Source organism: Filicampus tigris, chromosome 1 (assembly GCF_054856515.1).
Source record: "Filicampus tigris isolate MCC_2025a chromosome 1, RoL_Ftig_1.0, whole genome shotgun sequence".
Taxonomy (NCBI): domain Eukaryota; kingdom Metazoa; phylum Chordata; class Actinopteri; order Syngnathiformes; family Syngnathidae; genus Filicampus; species Filicampus tigris.
Window position 1 is genome coordinate 3,435,828 of NC_141217.1, and position 18,525 is coordinate 3,454,352.

The 18,525-nt window shown below is 40.3% G+C and overlaps 1 protein-coding gene across 2 annotated transcripts; it reads left to right on the forward strand.

The window, feature by feature from the left end:
* Positions 1-1,048: 1,048 nt before the first annotated feature.
* troap (trophinin associated protein) lies at positions 1,049-18,135 on the forward strand. Of its 2 annotated transcripts, none has more exons than XM_086047921.1 (18): positions 1,049-1,098; positions 1,448-1,536; positions 2,040-2,250; positions 2,330-2,729; positions 4,934-5,052; positions 5,193-5,321; positions 6,071-6,110; positions 6,990-7,105; positions 9,561-9,683; positions 9,755-9,794; positions 11,350-11,468; positions 11,677-11,805; positions 11,879-11,912; positions 12,089-12,156; positions 16,684-16,776; positions 16,852-17,116; positions 17,192-17,385; positions 17,695-18,135. In XM_086047921.1, exons 2-18 carry the CDS (start codon positions 1,484-1,486, stop codon positions 17,770-17,772), a joined length of 2,211 nt encoding a protein of 736 aa, XP_085904047.1. In that variant the 5' UTR covers positions 1,049-1,098; positions 1,448-1,483; the 3' UTR covers positions 17,773-18,135. The 2 variants fall into 2 exon arrangements, with proteins under 2 accessions (XP_085904047.1, XP_085904057.1); XM_086047931.1 differs by having other exon boundaries at positions 1,062-1,201.
* The last annotated feature ends 390 nt before the right edge of the window (positions 18,136-18,525 follow it).

An 18,525-nucleotide genomic window follows, 5' to 3' on the forward strand; every position in this document is an offset into this window, starting at 1 on the left:
AATGTGAACAATTCTTTTGCCGAAAAACGTGAAAAGAAGAGCAGCAAACGTGACAGTAAGCAATGCAGTACAATGGGTGACTGTCAATTCGATCTCTTCTAGTGATGTCAGTTGCAGAAGCTTGCAGAACATTTGCATTTTGGTTGTTAAGCGTGTTTAAGGGTCTAATTATGAATCTGGGTGGGTTGCGTCAAAAATTAACGAAAGTATGCTTAAAATATTTTTTGCCCTCAAAAGATGGTTGGCCAAGTTTACTTAAAGCAACACTGGGTCATATGTCAGTTTTGTTGATTATGGCGGAGCCATGTGGACAAAAGCCGTCATGTTTTGACAAAAATCAACCACATTTCCAATGCGTGCCAGCGCGTAGTGTCGTGAAATCCTGAGCCGTCCTTATAGAGAAAGGAGGAAGCGAGTATGCCATAAAGCAATTCTGGACATTTGTATTTTTTTGTGTGCCAGGGTATAGCCCACCCTCCTCAAAATTGCTTTGTGCCAGTAAAAACGATACAGCCCCCCTCAGGGCATGGAGTCCCATTCAACTACTGTACTTGTAAGTCAATGTTTCATCAAAAGAGTCATCATGTCATATTCCAAACCGCTTATCCTATACAGGGTCGCAGGGAGGTGCTGGAGCCTATCCCAGCCGTCAACGTGCGAAGGTAGACTACACCCCGAACTGGTCGCCAGCCAGTCGCAAAGAAGTAAAGATTCGAATTAAACAATAAAAAATCAATCTATGTAATTGAAATTCAGTTTTTCAATTTAATCAAGTTACGCTATTCAAATAGAAATAACATCAATCAGACTCAGTTTCAAGTGGCACAAATTTCAACCCATGCGATTTCCTCCCTTCCTCGAATGCAGCATAAAGTGGGTAGTTAAAAAAAAAAGGAAAACATGAAATCACGTGGTTAAATGACTTCGCGTCGTTGCCAAGGCGTTGTTTACGCAACTCCGTCGCTCATTGGCCAAAAGAAAACGCTGCCAAACCATACGTGCGGTGATTGGGTGATACCGCTTACAATTATAGCCAATGGCAAAGCGCGGTACGTACAAACGGCTGCTCGTCCGGGAAGTTGTCAGTAGACTCGTGAGGTGAAAGAGCATTTCAAGAGCTTTTTAAACGGACGTCAAACTAATGAGAGCAAAATTGAGACTTCTTGGGCCAATAAATAACACGCCATTTTATCGCGTGAACGTATGTACGAATGTAGAGCAATGTTGTTAAGATACCGTCTGTTGTTCTTCAAGCTAACGGCAGTTTGAACGCTTGATCACTGAACTGCTTGGAATGACAACCTATTGACCGTTTGTTTTTGTTTTTTTTACGCGTTTTTTTCTCTTACTTCCTTGTTGTATCGTCACGGTGACCAATAGTCACGGTGACACAATACAATAGTTTAGATGAATCGATTGCTAAAATAATTTTTCTTATCGTTTCCAGGCATTCGCCACGCCTCACGCGACACAATAAGCAATAATGGACGCATCTCCTCCAGTTCTTCGTGTGCAAAAGGAGGATTACTTTCGGAGGTAAGAAAGTCAGAGCAAAGTTTAGCCCAAAATGAAAGACTTTGTTTTGATCAGTATGTCTGAGGTACTACATGTTGAATAGGAGTTATGCAGTGATTACCTCTCTGCCATTACGTTACCTCAATATCACAGAGGTAATTTGCATATTAGTAATTCCAGCCGTGTGTTTAGTGGTTGTGTCTCGGGTGGGCATAGCGTCTTGTGTTACCTCCCCAAGGAGATTTTGGTCACAATGGTCCGTGCAGCAAAAACTACATTGATGAATTTTGTTGTATTAGTTTTTCATCACCTCATCTCTGAATTTTGTTGTATTAGTTTTTCATCACCTCATCTCTCTCTCTCTCTCTCTCTCTCGCCCTCTCTCTCTCTCTCGCCCTCTCTCTCTCTCGCCTTCTCTCTCGCTCGCCCTCTCTCTCGCTCGCTCGCCCTCTCTCTCGCTCGCCCTCTCTCGCCGATTTGAAACATAACTTGATCAATTTCAACCTTACAATCTTTCTGCTCAGGGTGAAAAATGAGAACAACAAGATGCCGCTGGAGCCACAAAACTCAAAGCCTGTACCCACGCCGCACCTTCTTAGTGGGGATTCAGAGAACCAAGATCCTGGGAGGAAGACACTCTTGCGGGCAAGAGTGAGCAGACTTCCAGTGCTGGTCAAGTCCCTCCAACCTCCTTCATCTTTTCATGCTGCTCAGTGGGAGGAGAAACTCTTGGCTGTGAGTCTGCCTTTCTCATCATTTTGACATTGCATAGTTTTCTTCTCTCTTTTGTTAACACCGTATTACTTAACTGCAGGGGAAAGCCAAGAAGAAAAAGTCATGCACCAGGCCAAAGCCTTTCAACATGTCTCGACACAAGAGTTTGAAAACAGACATTGTATCTTTACTGCCCAAAAGTGGTGCTCATGCCATCCAGCCTAAAAACAATATTTATGTAAAAACCCAGAAGACAAAAGAAAAATCCCTGAAGTGCCCGCCGGCTGTGTTAAAATGCACTGGAGTAGCACCAAAGGAGAAATGTAGCTCTCCTGGAACGGCCTCTGGGCATTCTGACACTTTAAAGACTGTAAATGGTGCACATCAGAAGAGTTCCTCATCCTCTTCTTCTCTCTGCTTGGATAAAATGATCCATCTCACTCTCAAAGATCCAGTGAGAAATGAGAACGTGCAGAATAACCTCTCAAGCCACCCATGTGGTAAGTTCACTATACAGGTTTGCATGCTTTTACTGTAATTGTGTGACAGATTTAAGCCTTTTCTGATGCAGTACAACACATTTGGGAAACCTTATTTATGCTAATAATTGCCCTGTGCGAATCCCCACCTGACTTGTTTGACAAAACATTCCAAAGTTCCAAAGTAATAATAATAATCACAATTATACTGGCCGAACATGGAGAGAGAGAAAGAGAAAACTGTGACAGTTGGAACAAGTGTGTGGAGCAGGTGCGCTCAGTTACAAGCGTGAGTGTTATAAAAAACAGTTTGCTGCTGAAATGGGATGTATTGAAGCCCCAGTTGAGTAAGCAAGCAATACGACATCCCAATCATTCATCTGCGTTTCACAGCTGTGGGTTGAATATCGCACACAGTATTTCATGTTCTTCCAATATCCTGCAGCCCTACTTTAAACATGTTAGTTATAATTAGGGCTGTCAAACGATTAAAAATTTTAATCGATTTAATCGCAGCCCAAAAATAATTAATCGTAATTAATCGCAATTCGAACTATCTCCAAAATATGGCATATTTTTCTGTAAATTGTTGTTGGAATGGAAAGATAAAAGACGCAAGACGGATATATACATTCAACATACTGTTCATATGTAATGTATCTTTTTATTATAATAAATTCTCGAGATGAATTTTTTTTTTAATTAAACTTATTAACATTCTTTCTGGAGTAGACAGTATTTTTATTCACTACAAAAACGCAAAAGGGCCTCAGAACAGTGACACAAATATTTCAAATGTGTGCAAACAAAGTGTGTGTGTGTGTGTGTATTGTATACATTTACATGTGGCCCTTGTGATATTCTTAGAGTTTATGTTTTACGAGTGGTCTCTGAAGTGCACACGAATATGATTGGCTCATATGACGGGTGAGTGTTATGCTCTGTCGACTATAAGACTGCGTGAGAAGCAGTACAGTTATCAGCACGTTGCTTGTTTGATTAACTGACATTATTCACACAAAACAAGACAGCCCTCTTCTCTACTCTTCCTCAGTCGCTGAGGAAACCCAATTTATTCACATTTCTGAGATGATTTAAAGCTGCCCTGTTTTCTGAATCTGAGCCGTGATTGGTCGTCGTGAGCAGTTGTGATGTCATTTTCAGTCGACAGAAGACAAAATGGCCACCCCCAGAGATGGCTAAAAACGAGTGCATTTTGCTGCTTAATTTATATTCCACAAACGCAAAATTAATTGCTTCAACTAGTGGGCCTGCTGGGAACATATTCTTCAAAAAATGTGTTTGTGTTGACTTCCGCTTTAAAGGAGTTTTCTGCTGTATCGGTCTGTGACCAGAGGTGGGCATTTTATAAAATTTTACTGGTCCTGGTCTGTCATGTGACCAGGGTACCGTCCGTCATCCAACAGTCCGTCATTTTTCGTGATGAACCAAATTGTAATCATCCGTTGGTCTGTCCGTCAGTTAAGTCTGTGCGAGGTCCATCAGTCCACAGTCCCCCTAAATCCCCCACAATGTCAACCACAAATGCAGCGAGAATTCAGCTTGCAGAATATGACCTCCTAATGCCGCCAATTTAACAAATGACCATTTCAGTTCTTTGCCACCTAAAACGTGTCTTGAAACTCTGTCATGCGTAATATTTTGGAACAGTGCATTTAAAGTTGTTTTTTTTCAAACAACTAGTGTTGTCATTGGGAGGTTTATTTAAAAAAAATCTAATTGTACTTGAAGAGCTGATGACTTGAAGCATTATGTATGCTGACTGTCATTTGCAGTGACTATTTAGGGCAGTCAAAGAAAAATACTGCATGATGCAAAGGTACTTGTAAATGGTCAAGCCAGTATACCACTCCAGCAACAAACTAAAATGGACCTACTTGCATTCAAGGACATTATGGAAAAGTCACTTGAATTTAAGTAGTCAACTGAGTAAATCTCTTTAGCCTTTCTTATGTCAATATTGCCTTTTTTCTTCTGTGCTTTACTGTTCTGACCTATCACCTTGATGTCAATCCTCTTTTTTTGTGCTCCTTTCTCTGTGCTCCTCTTTGCATTAAACCATCAAATGTGTATAGTAATAAATGAATGAATTGAAATGGAACGACCAGACACACACTAAATGACTGTGCTAAATCGTCATTTAAATCATGCACTGACAAGGTCTTGCTTTCATGTGCAGTAATTTTATAGTCATTTTTTTTCAGACCAAGCTTTGGGGTTCCAGCCCAATCACGCCGCTCTGCTCAGTATCCTGCATAATGAGGGCGTGCGTGTCTCCAGCCAGCCATTTGCAACTTCAGACTCTCAATCTTGTGCCATGTTTGTGAGTTGGACTCTGAATGAGTATTATTATTATTATTATTATTTTTATTATTACTTTTATCAGTTTTATTATCGGTAATATTGTTCTTAAATCTTATGCACGATCCAGCCTGTCATATAATGTGTGTATTATTTCTGCAGCCGCAACGAATTTCTGTTATAAAGAGTCATCAAAAAGCTGGTGCCAGACTGAAGGAGGGGGTGAAGGCGGCAGGCTCCGTGTGTGCCACACCTCAAAACGCATCTGGAAAAGGCACTTTTATGGACACAGTATGTACTCACAGTGGATATGAAAAGTCTACACTCCCCTGTTCAAATGACAGTTTTTTTGTTGTTATTTTTTGTGATGCAAAAAAAAAAAAATCCAGCATTAATGTGACCTAATACCTGTACCATTCAATTGATGAAAAATGAAATACATGAGAGAGCAGTAGTAAACAACTGAGATAATGTGGTGTGCAACTGTGCACAGCTCATAACTCGGGATGTGGCTGTGGTCAAGAAAGAGTTTATTAATCACAATCTAACTCTCACCTGCCACCATATAAAATGGCTCCGATTAACCCCAAATAAAGTTCCGATGTTTCTGTATGCTATTCCTGACATTTTTGTAGTCACTTCATGCAGCTCAAGTCAAGGTCCACAGAGACGCTCCACAGCATTAGATGGATCTCATTGTTCAAACGTATCAGTTAGTTGGAGGTTACATTATTGGTGGGAAATGTTCTGAATTGTTTTAAATCCTGGGCTCATTTTTTTTGTATCAGAAAAAACAAATTTCCATCCATTATCCAAACCACTTATCCTCACGAGGGTGGCGGGCGTCCTGAAGCCTATCCCGGCTGTCTTTGGGCAGGAGGTGGGGTACACCTTGAAGTGGTTGCCACCCAATCGCACGGCACACATAGACGAGCAGCCATTCGTACTCAGTCGCACCTAAGGACAATTTCGAGTGTTCAATTAACCGACCGTGCATGTCAATTCGGCTTATTTTTCCTTCCTTCCATTTTCTCTTGCAGCCGCAGAGAGTTCCGATTAAAAAGAGTCTGGCACTAGCAGGTAAGATGTCTCTATTACATTGAAAACATTACTAAAGCGGAGCTAAACCCAATATGTCAAAGCGTTGTTATATTTTAATTGTGCATATCTTCATCAACTGCTGTTTACGTCCATCTAGGAAGCGTTTAATCTAAAAGCGCTTTCACTCTAGTGTGAGTTTGCGTTAATGTGATGTGTGTTCGCCATTTCCTGCCCACTTGATTTTCTAAGAAAACCAGAGAGTAAATTTTCGCTGTCCTGTGAAAAACACTTATGTCCATTTTATTTTATTTTTTCTTATTTTCACGTGAATGGTCTTTCCACGTTAGACACCGCATTAACGTGAATTTTTTAAAAACAAAAACATCCAAAATTGGACATACGTGTTTTTTCACAACTACCGTAGTCATCAACATCATCTATACAAGTATGTACTGTGGACACTTGCATATTCGCAGTAAATATGTTCACATTTTTGGGGGGGATTTTTATTTTAGGCCATATTTACCTATAATTTTAATTTGGCAACATTTCAAGACTCACTTGGCAGCCGCTACCTGAGTACAGAATACAATACAATACAATACAATTTTATTGATATAGCAAAGGCACACCCATATCGAATTTACACTATGCCCTTTATTCTGATACAATTTCAAATGAGAATTAAGGAAGAAAAATAATCCTGTTTGTTAGTGACAGCACAAATCCATCAAGCTTTCAAACGGACATTGACATGATGACCCTGTTACCCGTTAAAAAAAAAAAAAAAAAAAAAAAAATATATATATATATATATATATATATATATATATATATATATATATATATATATATATATATATATATATATATATATATATATATATATATATATATATATATATACTGTATTTTCAGACAAAGCTGCAGAATTCCAGCCTGATTCCGCCTCATTGCTAAGTATCTTGTGTAATGTGGACGTGTGCATCTCCAGCCAATCAGTTGCAACTCCTCACTCTCAATCTGCCATGTTGGTGAGTTTATGGACTTTTTGAGTGTTTTCTTCTTGTTACAAGAATTATACTATACAGTAATTATACTGTAAATTTTCACACTGTAAGTCACCCTTTTTTTCATAGTTTGGCTGGTCCTGCGACACTTGTACTCAAGTGCGACTTGTAAATTAGAATTAGAGTTCAGGCTGGCACCCAAAATCCCCGTTCCATAGATGGAACGGCATGGATGCCCGAACACCTCTCTGAGATCGTGTGTGTGTTCGGAGAGGCGGAGCGCTCCCCACCCATTGATTCCCGAACACAGCCCATGCTGTAAACCAGTCAGCAGCTCATGCTTGAACTCTTTCCATTTGTACTGCCTGATGCACTGGGCTCCGGAACCCTGAAAAAGCAAACGTCACATTTGACCACCGCTCTTGAGTTTCCGAAGTCGGAGTGAAGCAGTGCGCGCTCGGAGAATATTTCCGAACTCACCCACAATTCGGGAACTGGGATTCCGGGTGCCAGTCTGTTCTTGGTCTTGGTTTTTGTAGATTAAATTTCCCCCAAAAAAGTGACTTGACGGTAATAGTTTTGCGTGATCCTCTTCAATCAGACATTGAAGTTCATTAAAGTTTTAATAATCGATTAGTTGGTCGATTTATTTTTAATTTCCATTCCTTTATTCAAAAACATCAGATTATTTTAAATTGGCAACAAACAGGTTGCTGAATAAATATACTAGAGCTCTTATAGTCAACCCAAATATATTTATTTTCCAGAAGGCCCACTAGTTGAAACTAGGGGTGGGCGATATATATCGTCATCGATATCATCGTCAATCTTGCTTTCACGATGCGTAATTTTACATTTTTGAGTATTAATACTGCCTCGAAAAGCATAACGAGTCAGTCGACGGCCGCAAAGTATGAGGAAATGCTGATCCCCTACTGCCGGAAATCAGTGTGCATTGACGGCAGAGAAGGAGGAAATGGTAATCATTCGCCGAATCAGCGGGCAGTCCCGATCACGTGATGACATAAAATATTCCCAAAAATCAATGTAAGTCTATACATAATTTTTTTGTACTGTACTTTATTGATAGATATTGTCGCAGAATATCATTGTTTTGCAGAAGCTGTATTTAGCAATTTAAAAGAGATGTTGTTCACAAACGCTGGCTCTTGCTGGCTATCCACAATTGGTCTGTGAAGCAAGTGCAGATTTAAAATATTTTGTTAGAATATCGTCAAGTTATCGTTATTGAATTTTTTGAAAAAAATATCGATATATATATATTTTTTTTCCCTTATCGCCCACCCCTAGTTGAAACAAGGCGTTCTGATTTGTATTGCGTTTGTGGAATATAAATTAAACAGCAAAATGCACCCGCTTTTAGCCATCTCAGGAAGCAGCCGTTTTTTCACTTCTGTCGACAGAAAATGACATCACAGTTGCACCTGGCTCAGGTAACAACCAATCACAGCTCAACTGTTTTCTGAAGCTGAGCCGTGATTGGTCGTCACCTGAGCCCTGAGTAGTTGTGATGTCATTTTCAATCAACAGAAGTGACAAAATGGTCGCCCCGTGAGATGGCAAAAAAGGGGTGGATTTATCATATTCCACAAATGCAATATATTAATATTGCCTTGTTTCAAAATTCCTTGTTTCAACTAGTGAGCCTGCATAGAACATATGTTTGGGTTGACTTCCCCTTTCAAGTAATAATCTCTTATTATGAATAATCATAAAAACAACTACTACTACATCTTGTCAAATAGCTTTAACAATAGCCCATGGACCAGATATACAGTGACTACCATAATGAATGATAATCGTTTTTTCGATGCATCGTTCGGCATATTAAAAAGATTCTGAATCGATTCATAGGTGTTGATAATCAATATCCATCCATCCATTATCGATACCGCTTCTCCTCACAAGGGTCGCGGGCGTGCTGGAGCCTATCCCAGCTGTCTTCGAGCAGTCAGCGGGGGACACCCTGAATTGGTTGCCAGCCAATCGCAGGGCATAATAATCGATATATAAAGTTTAAATAAAAAAAAAATAAAACCATGCGCAAGCGATTACGTGTGTTTGTACGTCAGACGTCTGTGCTTGGCTATGCTTATATGTGACAAGATGGCGGACCAAGCAAAGCCTCATACGAGCGGAGCCAAGTCAAAGTGTGAAATATAAATCCTTGCTCTTCCTTGAGTTTTTTTTTTTTTTTTTTTTTTTTTTTTTAATGTATGAATGTTTTACATGGACTATAAAATGCAAGCCAATGTAGTGATGCATCAGATTCTGGATCAAATTGAATCATAGGCCTCTGATTCGGAATTGAATCGAATCGTGAGCCTCAGAATCGGATCAAATTGTGAGGTACCCATAGATTCCCACCCCTATTTTATATACATTACATGTATTTATTTAAATCATTCAAATTTGGCAGGACTTACAATTACCCAGTAATGATTTATTATTTCTGCAGCCACAAGTGTCTGTTACAAAGAGTCATCAAAAATCTGCTGCCAGCAAGAACGAAGGGGTGAAGGCTGGAGGCCCTGTGCGTGCCACGCCTCTAAAAACATCTGGAAGAGGCACTATCGATACAGTGTGTACACACATCTATTTCCAATGCTGTTCATTCTATGTATTTTTACTTTATTCTATTCTCCTATGCAGCCACAGAGAGTTCTGATCAAAAAGAGTGTGGCAGCAGCAGGTAAGATATAATATAATTCAACAAAAATGTTATTAAATGTTGCTAACCTGTCTTCTGCCATTTGTGACGGATTTGTTGGGAGTTGGCTTAACGTGGCAAAACTACTTTGACTCTGAGCCCAACTAAATTCTTGCAACGCTAACAGCGAGCATGCTAACAAGCAGAGCTGGGCACTTGACCCTTTTCTTGCTGGTTGGTCCTCCGTCCGCGACCTGGGTACCATTCCAGCCTCATCTCTCCGTCCTTATTCATAAAAATTAAACAGTTGTTTAACCAAGGTAGCATTTAGCTCCAACGCATGCCAGTCGTGATTTGATGAAGATGATGATGATGATGATGATGCCGACTGGAGCAAACCAGGGGACATCAAGAGAATATTTAAGATTGAATAATCTGCAATACTATTGCGTTTTATTGAAAAACTTTTCCCTTTTAATTTAAGACGTTTTCATTTTTTATAAAAGAATTATTGCAAAATAACGCTAGGTTGTTTTAAGAGAAAACAAAAACTTCCACTTCCGGGTCGTTTAAATGTATGCACTGGTAGAGATTTTTACGGTCTAAAGATGTCCCACACAAGGACATACTTAGCAAGCAAAGGGATAAGGTACTAAATGTGAACAGTTAGTTAACAAAACTATCCCGGATTACACACACAAGACAGGCTGGGCGTGTTTCTGTCAGTGAGGTAAAATGGCTGACTCCTGTGGCATTATCCATGGGATTACATGTGTTGAACCACTAGAGGGCAGACTATGCCTGTGCAATGTGACTACTGATAAGCACATGAAAAGCGTTGTGCAGGCAATTAATGAATGCAGTGACCGCCTCGTGACCACGTCACACACATGAGGGACGATTAGGGGGCCGGACTAAAATCCACCTCCGCCCTTGCTTGGTCCGAGCCTTTTTTTTAAATTGTCGCCATCCGTCCGGGACGTTCCGGCCCCAGGACGGACTGCGCAGCTCTGCTAACAAGCCATTTGCACCTGTAATTTCTTTTTGGAAAAACATTTTTATGCCTCAATCGTCAGGTGCTAAAGGGCTAAAGCCTGCTGCAAAGGGTACAGTGTTAGCATGCTAACAGTCTATGCTAACATACTGCGGGATGGCATCCTGAGCAATCACCAATGTGATAGACCGGTCCTATCTGCCTATGGCGGACGCTCATTTTGTAGGCGATAAACGATAGTTGGGAAACTTAAAAAGTAGGGGGGTGCTAGTGGTAGCTTTTCGAAGTTGGTAGTCGGAAACGCTAACGGAAGCCCAATGATAGTTGGACCGGCCTATAGGCGATTACCATTTGGTCCGGCCGGACAAAATGGCGGATAAACGGATGGCGAAGGCGATAAATGGACCACAAATTTTTAGTCAAATGCTCAGCTCTGGCCTTTAGTCAGATACTATTTCAATTTTTCAAAAGTAAAACAAGTTTGCTTGCAACAGCACAAATACATCATGTGATTTGATTAGTGCTCCATCGTGCTTTCAAATGGACATTGACATGATGACTTCTTTAGCTTTTTTTCTAAATTAAAAAAAAAATGTTTTTCAGACAAAGCTGTGGAATTAAAGCCTGATCCCACCTCACTGCAAAGTATCCTGCGTAACGAGGGCATGTGCATCTCCAGCCAATCAATTGCAACTCCTCGCTCCCATTCTTATGCTATGTTTGTGAGTTTGTAGGCTCATGATGAGTCTTTAGTCTTTTTCTTTAGATAAGATACGTGAAGATAACCTTTTATTAGCCCCACAATGGGCAAGTTTTCAATTTCTTCTTCTTATTGTTGCCACTGTAAATTCTTTTTTAAGCAAATATTCACAGATCCTGCACAGTTTCACGTATTTCTGTAATAATTGCCTGTGATAATTATTTGTGCAGCCACAACGAGTGCCTATTACAAAGAGTCATCAAAAAGCTGCTCCTAGCCAAAACGAGGGGGTGAAGTTTGCAGGCCCCATGCGTGCCACACCTCAAAAAACACCTGGGAGAGGCGCTTTTATCGACACAGTACGTACCCACGTGTATTTTCTTTGCTGTATATTCTTTGCATTTTTACGTACCGTTTTGTTCTCCGATGCAGCCACAGAGAGTTCCAGTTAAAACGAGTCTGGCAGGTAAGATGCAATATAATTCATCTGAAGCAAAAGTGAGAGAGCAATAAAAAAAAAATAATTACGATGAATAATTCTTTACAGTTTGAGATAATGCTTTGGTCCATAAGCAGGCCTGTAATAACAACCTCTGTCTTCATTTTATGCTGCTGTAACATATTTGTTGTTTTTCCTCTCAGTTTCAACGCACAAAAAGCCCAAGAACACGTGGACATCGCAGAGAGTTTCCTCTCCCAGTCCTGCTATGGTGTGTATTATGTGGTCCGATTCTGCCTCTTGACTTAATGTGCAATACCCTCAAAGTAAAAATGTTACTAGAAAAACAAGTAGTCACTTTGCAAGAATAGAAAGAAATGGTAATTAATTAGTTGTAACAAAAAGGTTATAAAGAAAAGGATCAAACTAAATTTTTAAAAAGACAAAAGTTGTAAAATGTAGGGAAAACCCCCCAATAATATTACTGTTTTATGACAAAGAAGTTGCAACTTTGCAACCTAAAATTTTGTATGACAATGAGGAAAAGCTAAAAAAAAAAAAAAAAAAAGACAAAAAAGTGGTCAACAATCCATTTCTTATACCGATTATTGTCTTCAGGGCCAAGAGTGGACCGTAGCCTATCCCAGCTGGTGAAAAAGGCTTACTATACCCTGCACTGGTTGCTAGATCGTTGCAGGGGATTTATGGTCAAGTCAAATTTATTTATATTGACCTTAATCACAGAAAGGTCTCAAAGGGCTTCACAGTTGACGAATATTAACGACATCCCCTGAGTTTGGCCCCCCAGGAGGCAGGAAGGAAAAACTTTAAAAAATAAATAAAATCCTACTGAGGTAGCTCTTCTAATTTCCATGGTTATGGTGTTCCAGAGCACTGGAGCCCGAATAGAAAACGTGCTCGAATAGAAAAAAAACTTCTTTATGGCTCTCGGAATCAGTGAAAGACCAGCGTTTTGTGAACCAAGTAGTATTTTAGTTTAAGTAGCAAAACCTTGAAATTGCATCTCAAGTGGACCAGGTGCAAGTTGGCTAAGTAATGTAATCGAACTTTCTCATCATTCTGAGGAGTCTAGCTGCAGCATGTTGGACATGGGAAGACCAGAGAGCAATACGTTGCAATAATCTAGGCAAGGGGAAACAAACCCATGAATTATGATAACAGCGAAAACGAATGTTATATTTACGTAAAATATCACCAAGCGGAAGCATGTAGGTGCTAAACAATTACATGTAACATTACAAAGCTCAGAAGTCATGTTGCTATGAATTACATGCTGCGTCCTCTCTGAGAGGTAAGAATTTAATCAGGCAAGTGATGAGCCTGAAATACCAACACGTTTCGAGCTGTTATAGTACTATGATTGACGGTATTAGTAGTATTGATGAGGTGTCGGAGTCCATAGCTAGGAGAAGATTAGCAAGGGAGTACAGTGGTCGGCACTAAATCCTGACTGAAGCAGTTCAAATCGATTGTCGGCGCTACGACTTTTTCAAGAATTTTCACAATAAACGGGATAAATGAAACCGGCCATTAATTAATGAGACTCTCTGGGCCGAGGTCTGGTCGCTTAACCCATTAAAGCCTGAAGCCCCTCGTGAGACATCTCTCTAAAACCTACTGTCACCCTTAAAAACCGGACATTTTTGCCACCTACAAAATAGTGAATATCTCAGCCCCTGTAGCAGAAAACATAATTCCAAAAGAATTTGAGAGATAAGACATGTGGCTTTCACACAGGCACAAGTTTATTAATCTTTACTGTTTCCATCGAAGGTGCAAGTCAAGCACTATTTTTAATTTAAAAAAAAATCGAGTGGTAATTACCATGCTGTCATCATCATACGTCATTGTCTACGAACATATATCTTAACTATACATCAGGTTTGGATGGTTTCGCGTGTGTGTCGTCTACGTCGCTGCCGTGACTTATATCAGAGTTCCCACGATCGACTGTGCCTCCATTACTCCTTGAAAAAATTCTGGATATCCTCCGACAGCGCACGACACCGTCACATGTATATTCTGATGCATTTCACTGGCTAAGAGACAGAGAATTGGATTAAAAACAGAAAATGACGTCTAAGCTCTCTGGCTTTAAAGGGAGAAACACAAAACAGCGCTCTCGGCTTTAGTGGCAGAAACGCGGTTCTGCGCTCCCGTCCTTAATGGGTTAAGTAGCGGTCGAAAGCAGCCGTCTTAAAAGCTGCTGGTGCAGTGCCCGAGGAGAGTGATGAATGAATAATATTTAAGATGAAAGGTCAAAAGATCGTAAACCATTCTTGAACGAGTTTGCCCGGAAGCGGGTCGAGCACACAAGTTGTCTGTTTTGCCACACTAGCCAGTTTTGTTATGCTTTCAAGGGGTACTTTTTGAAAATGAATTGTGAGACAATTATTAGCCTTAATGCTCTTAATTGCTGGCCCGGGTTCCGACCGAGTCACAGTCTCATGTGGACCCACGGTCAATTGCCGTTAATAAAGATAAAGTATTGTATGTGTTGTTTTTTTTCCTCTCACCGTCTGCTGTCACAGACTGTGGAAGAGTGACACAGTTGTAATCACCTGGCCAAAATGAGCCAATCAAATAGGAAGAGATTTGTGGACAAGACACAACAAGCCCTTGTTTGAAAGTATAGAAGTTGAGGAATTTTTAAGACTGAATGGACAGACGACTACTTTTCTATTCTTCCGGAAGATGTTCTCTCTCATCCGTCAAACTTTCGGGACAGAACTCGCAAGATGAATGAAGGGAGAGCGCAGTACAGCAATACTATGCGTCCGCCCTGAAAAACTTGGATTTTTGGCCAACATAAGTGTGAAGTTTCGGTCGTAAAATAATGTGTCCATGTCATTGCAGAGATGTTACTCAAAGGTAAAAAAAAAAAAAAAGCCTTTTTTTTTTTTTTTTTTTTTTTTTTTTTATAAATGTGCTTCCAGTTTGGATTTACAGGTAATTGGACAATTAGAGATGCCCGTGTTGCTTTACTTCAAGTTGTTGTCCAGCCTTTCTTTTTTGAGTTGCAAGCATCAAAATACAGTTTGAACTAAAAACTTGACAATGTTTGTCCCTGTTTACGAGATATTGAAGTTTTGGGCGTTTGTTGTTTTTAAACGTGTGGTTGGGAAGAATTGTATTCATGTTCATGCAATGTTCTACTTTAGTAGGATCAAAATAGTTTCATTTATGGTAACAAGCAGGTATTTCATTTTTCTTGGAAAACAAGCGGGTTGTTACAAGGGTGAAAAAAAAAAGTATTCTCCTGTATATACAACTTGTATTTATTTCTTTGGATATACCCCTTAAGATGAGCCATCTCATTTTAGAGGGGTCCAGCATACAAAATCAAACAACAACACAGCACTAAGACAACACATAGAACACATCTCTGCCCAAAGTTACCCACCGATCACATCCAAACATGAACTCCATACTATGTCAATCCGAACAAAACTGAGCTGTGTGCTAACGTAAATATAAATAAGTAAACAAATCATACATGCACAGAATGGATCATTAATACCTAAATGCATACACAGCAATCATAACAGTAAATAAGACAATATAATCAAATCAAAGAATGTATTTAAAATAAAGCCCTTTGTGGGCTTAAAGGCACAGTCACAAAGGTGCTTGGTTTTCTCTTGGGGGGGGGGGGATAGGAGCAGATGCAAAGTGCAATGACACAATTTAAAATGTATGACTTAAGTAACTGAATAGAGTTGATTGATCTAAGATGAACAGGCAAACTGTTCCAGTCAGACGGGGCTTTAAATCTGAAATCACGTCGGCCAATTTCCTTCCTTGGTGTAAGGACATGAAAGAAAAGGGACTCCGTGTTTCTTAAACTATACTTTGTATTGTGAGGATGTAAGTATTGTTTTAAATAAGGAAAATTAAAGATATGGCATTTAAAGATAAACTACAGCCAATGAGAATGTCTTCTATATTTTGGCGTAAACCGATCAAGCGATTCATACATAGTACAATGATGTGTTGTATAGGGACACCTCAGAACAGAGGATAAAGATTTGAATCTGAGGTGTTTTGATATACTATGTCTGCATAATCTAAAATTGGAAATAATTGTGAAACCATTCCTTTCCTCACCTGAAAGCCAAAACAATTAAATCAGACTTAAGTTTAACTTCTGCACAACTGAATATGAGATTTAAAAGAAAGCTGAGGGTCAAGCAATACGCCCAAATATTTATATTCCTCAGTTTTCTCAAGGAGAGAGCCGTCAAGAAACGTAATTGACAATGGAAGAAAATTTGCTCTTAAAGAAAAGAGCATACTATAGGGTTTCTTCTTATTAAGAACCATCTTGTTTTGGTGGAACCATTTTTGTACGAAATTAAAGTCTTCCTGTGATATGCACTGAACTTGTGAAACGTGTGGTTTGGAGCAGTAGATAACGATATCATCTGCATATAACAGGGTCTGACAGTCCAAGCACGTTTTAGGCAAATCGTTAATAAAAATAGAGAAGAGGAGTGCCCCCAAAGAGGAACCCTGAGGTACACCCCTCTCAATAGTAACAAAATCAGACTGACTGCCGTGATATGAAACACACTGCTGCCTGTAGTGAAAATATGAATTAAACTTGGTGCCCCAGAATAATAAAACAACTTTGAAGCGTACAACTATTGAATTTTGTAATCTTTCCCGTAAATCTTCATACCAACAAAAATCATTTCGACAAAGATTGCAAATAATCTTTCAAAAAAGTCTTCAGGTTTCCGAGCAGAATTGAAACTCTTGTGTCTTGTGTTGGCAGCAAGTTGTCCAGGCGTTATTTGTTGACCAGGAGGATGGACAGAGCCCTGTCAAAGGGAAGCAAGAGCAGCTCCCAGTTCTTCAGGCCTCACCTGTAAGAAGCGAGGTCCAAGCTCAGAGCACCGAGCAACTTCTCAATCATAAATTGAATCTTTCCCATCTTTTGTAGATGAAAAGCCACTGTGAGGACAAAGCAAAGATGAACGCCATCTGGGACGATGAAGAAGAGCAGGAGATTGAGGAAGGACAGCAGTTCATCCAAACCCTGCCAAGAGAGTCTGTCATTTTCTTTTCCACGGGCAAGAAACAGTGCCATTTTGAGAAGCAGCAACGCTCGGCCTGTCGGGAGCCGCGTGGCCGCGATCGGTCGGAAACGGGGGAAGCGTGTGAGCCTGTTGCTCGCGTCAACCTTGCCGCTCACGCGCTGCGCAGAGGTAGCACAATGGCGAGCCAGCCAATGCTCATCCAAGCCGTGACAACACTGCTAAACTTGGACTTGTGTTTTCCAGACCAAAAGGCCTGTGCTGGCAAAACTGCACTTGCGTTACTGCCTAAGCATCTTTCTCCCATGGAGAACCTCGCTTTGGACAAGGAGGTTGCTTTCTATAGCTCCCATTCGAGCTCAGATGCTCCCAGGTCCTTCGCCTCTCAGCCGTGCTGTAGCGACCCGGTGGCATCCTTGCTGCACTTTCAGGAGGCCACTGTGAGTACAAACTGGTGAACAGGAGCAATAAGCTATTGTGGTAACTTCAAGCTGGACCACAATTGATCACGGGCAAACCTTTGTTTTTTTTTCTTCAAATTTGGTTGTCTGAAACAAAATGTCCTATTGTGATTGAGTTGGTGTAATTCATTCAAACCAACCCGAAGAAGGAAATTGGCAGATATTTTATAGTTGTGAACTTAAAAATGTTGTCCGTCAACCCTCAACTTTTGGGTGTTCCAGCTTCAAGGTTCCACGGTACGTATTCCCTGTGGAGGTCGTTTCACAAGTTTGCTTTCCTTTTTCCAGAAATTTGTTCCACTGAGCTTGGATGCTCCCTCTCCGTGCTCCTCTCCACTTCAGGAAAAAAATGTGTCCTTTTCATGAAACACTAATAGCGATCCGCACAATGTGTATGTGACAATATTGACACTTGAGCTTGCCGATTCGAATGAAACGTATTGTTGGGAACTAAATGAAATGTAGCCACAGTGCAGTATTGCTACCTTGACTCTGAAGGAATTTAGCTTTTTTTTTTCATTCCATTTGTCCTCCAGCCCTCCAAGAAAAGACTTTTGGGTAAATGACCCCCGCTCCAATGCCGTGCTTGTAGGAGAGCTCCTAAATAGTTGTTTTCTCTTTCTGTTGTCCCTGTGTGGACCAGAACCTTTCCACAAATGTCTAATGTATTTGTTTCAATGTGGTTTGTCTTTTTATGTCTCGCTTTTGAAAATAAATGGTTAATATGCAGTTTGTGGCCTTCCCATGTGTTTGTTTTGCAGAACAATTGTAGCTATTCTGTCAGCCCCTTTTCATGTTCTGTGTTGACAGAAAAGTCAAAGATGGGGTGAGCAGCAGAAAAAACTCATCAAAACACTTTGGGCGAAATGAAACAGTTCCTTTCAAATGTGCTCCGTCACTGTTTAGTGTGCAAGGCAAAAATTGGGCCCAACTTCATGTTTTCCATCATTTTCCTTTGATGGCTGGTGAAAGGAGCTGTTGTTCAAATAGTCGAGGATCATGTGCTTTGTCTTGCCATGTCCAAGGCAGGTGCTTGGATGTATATTTAGTTGACTGAATGCTGGTGGAGGAGGGTGTCAGTGGGAGTGGACTCAGGACACCAGTGGACTATAAAGCCTG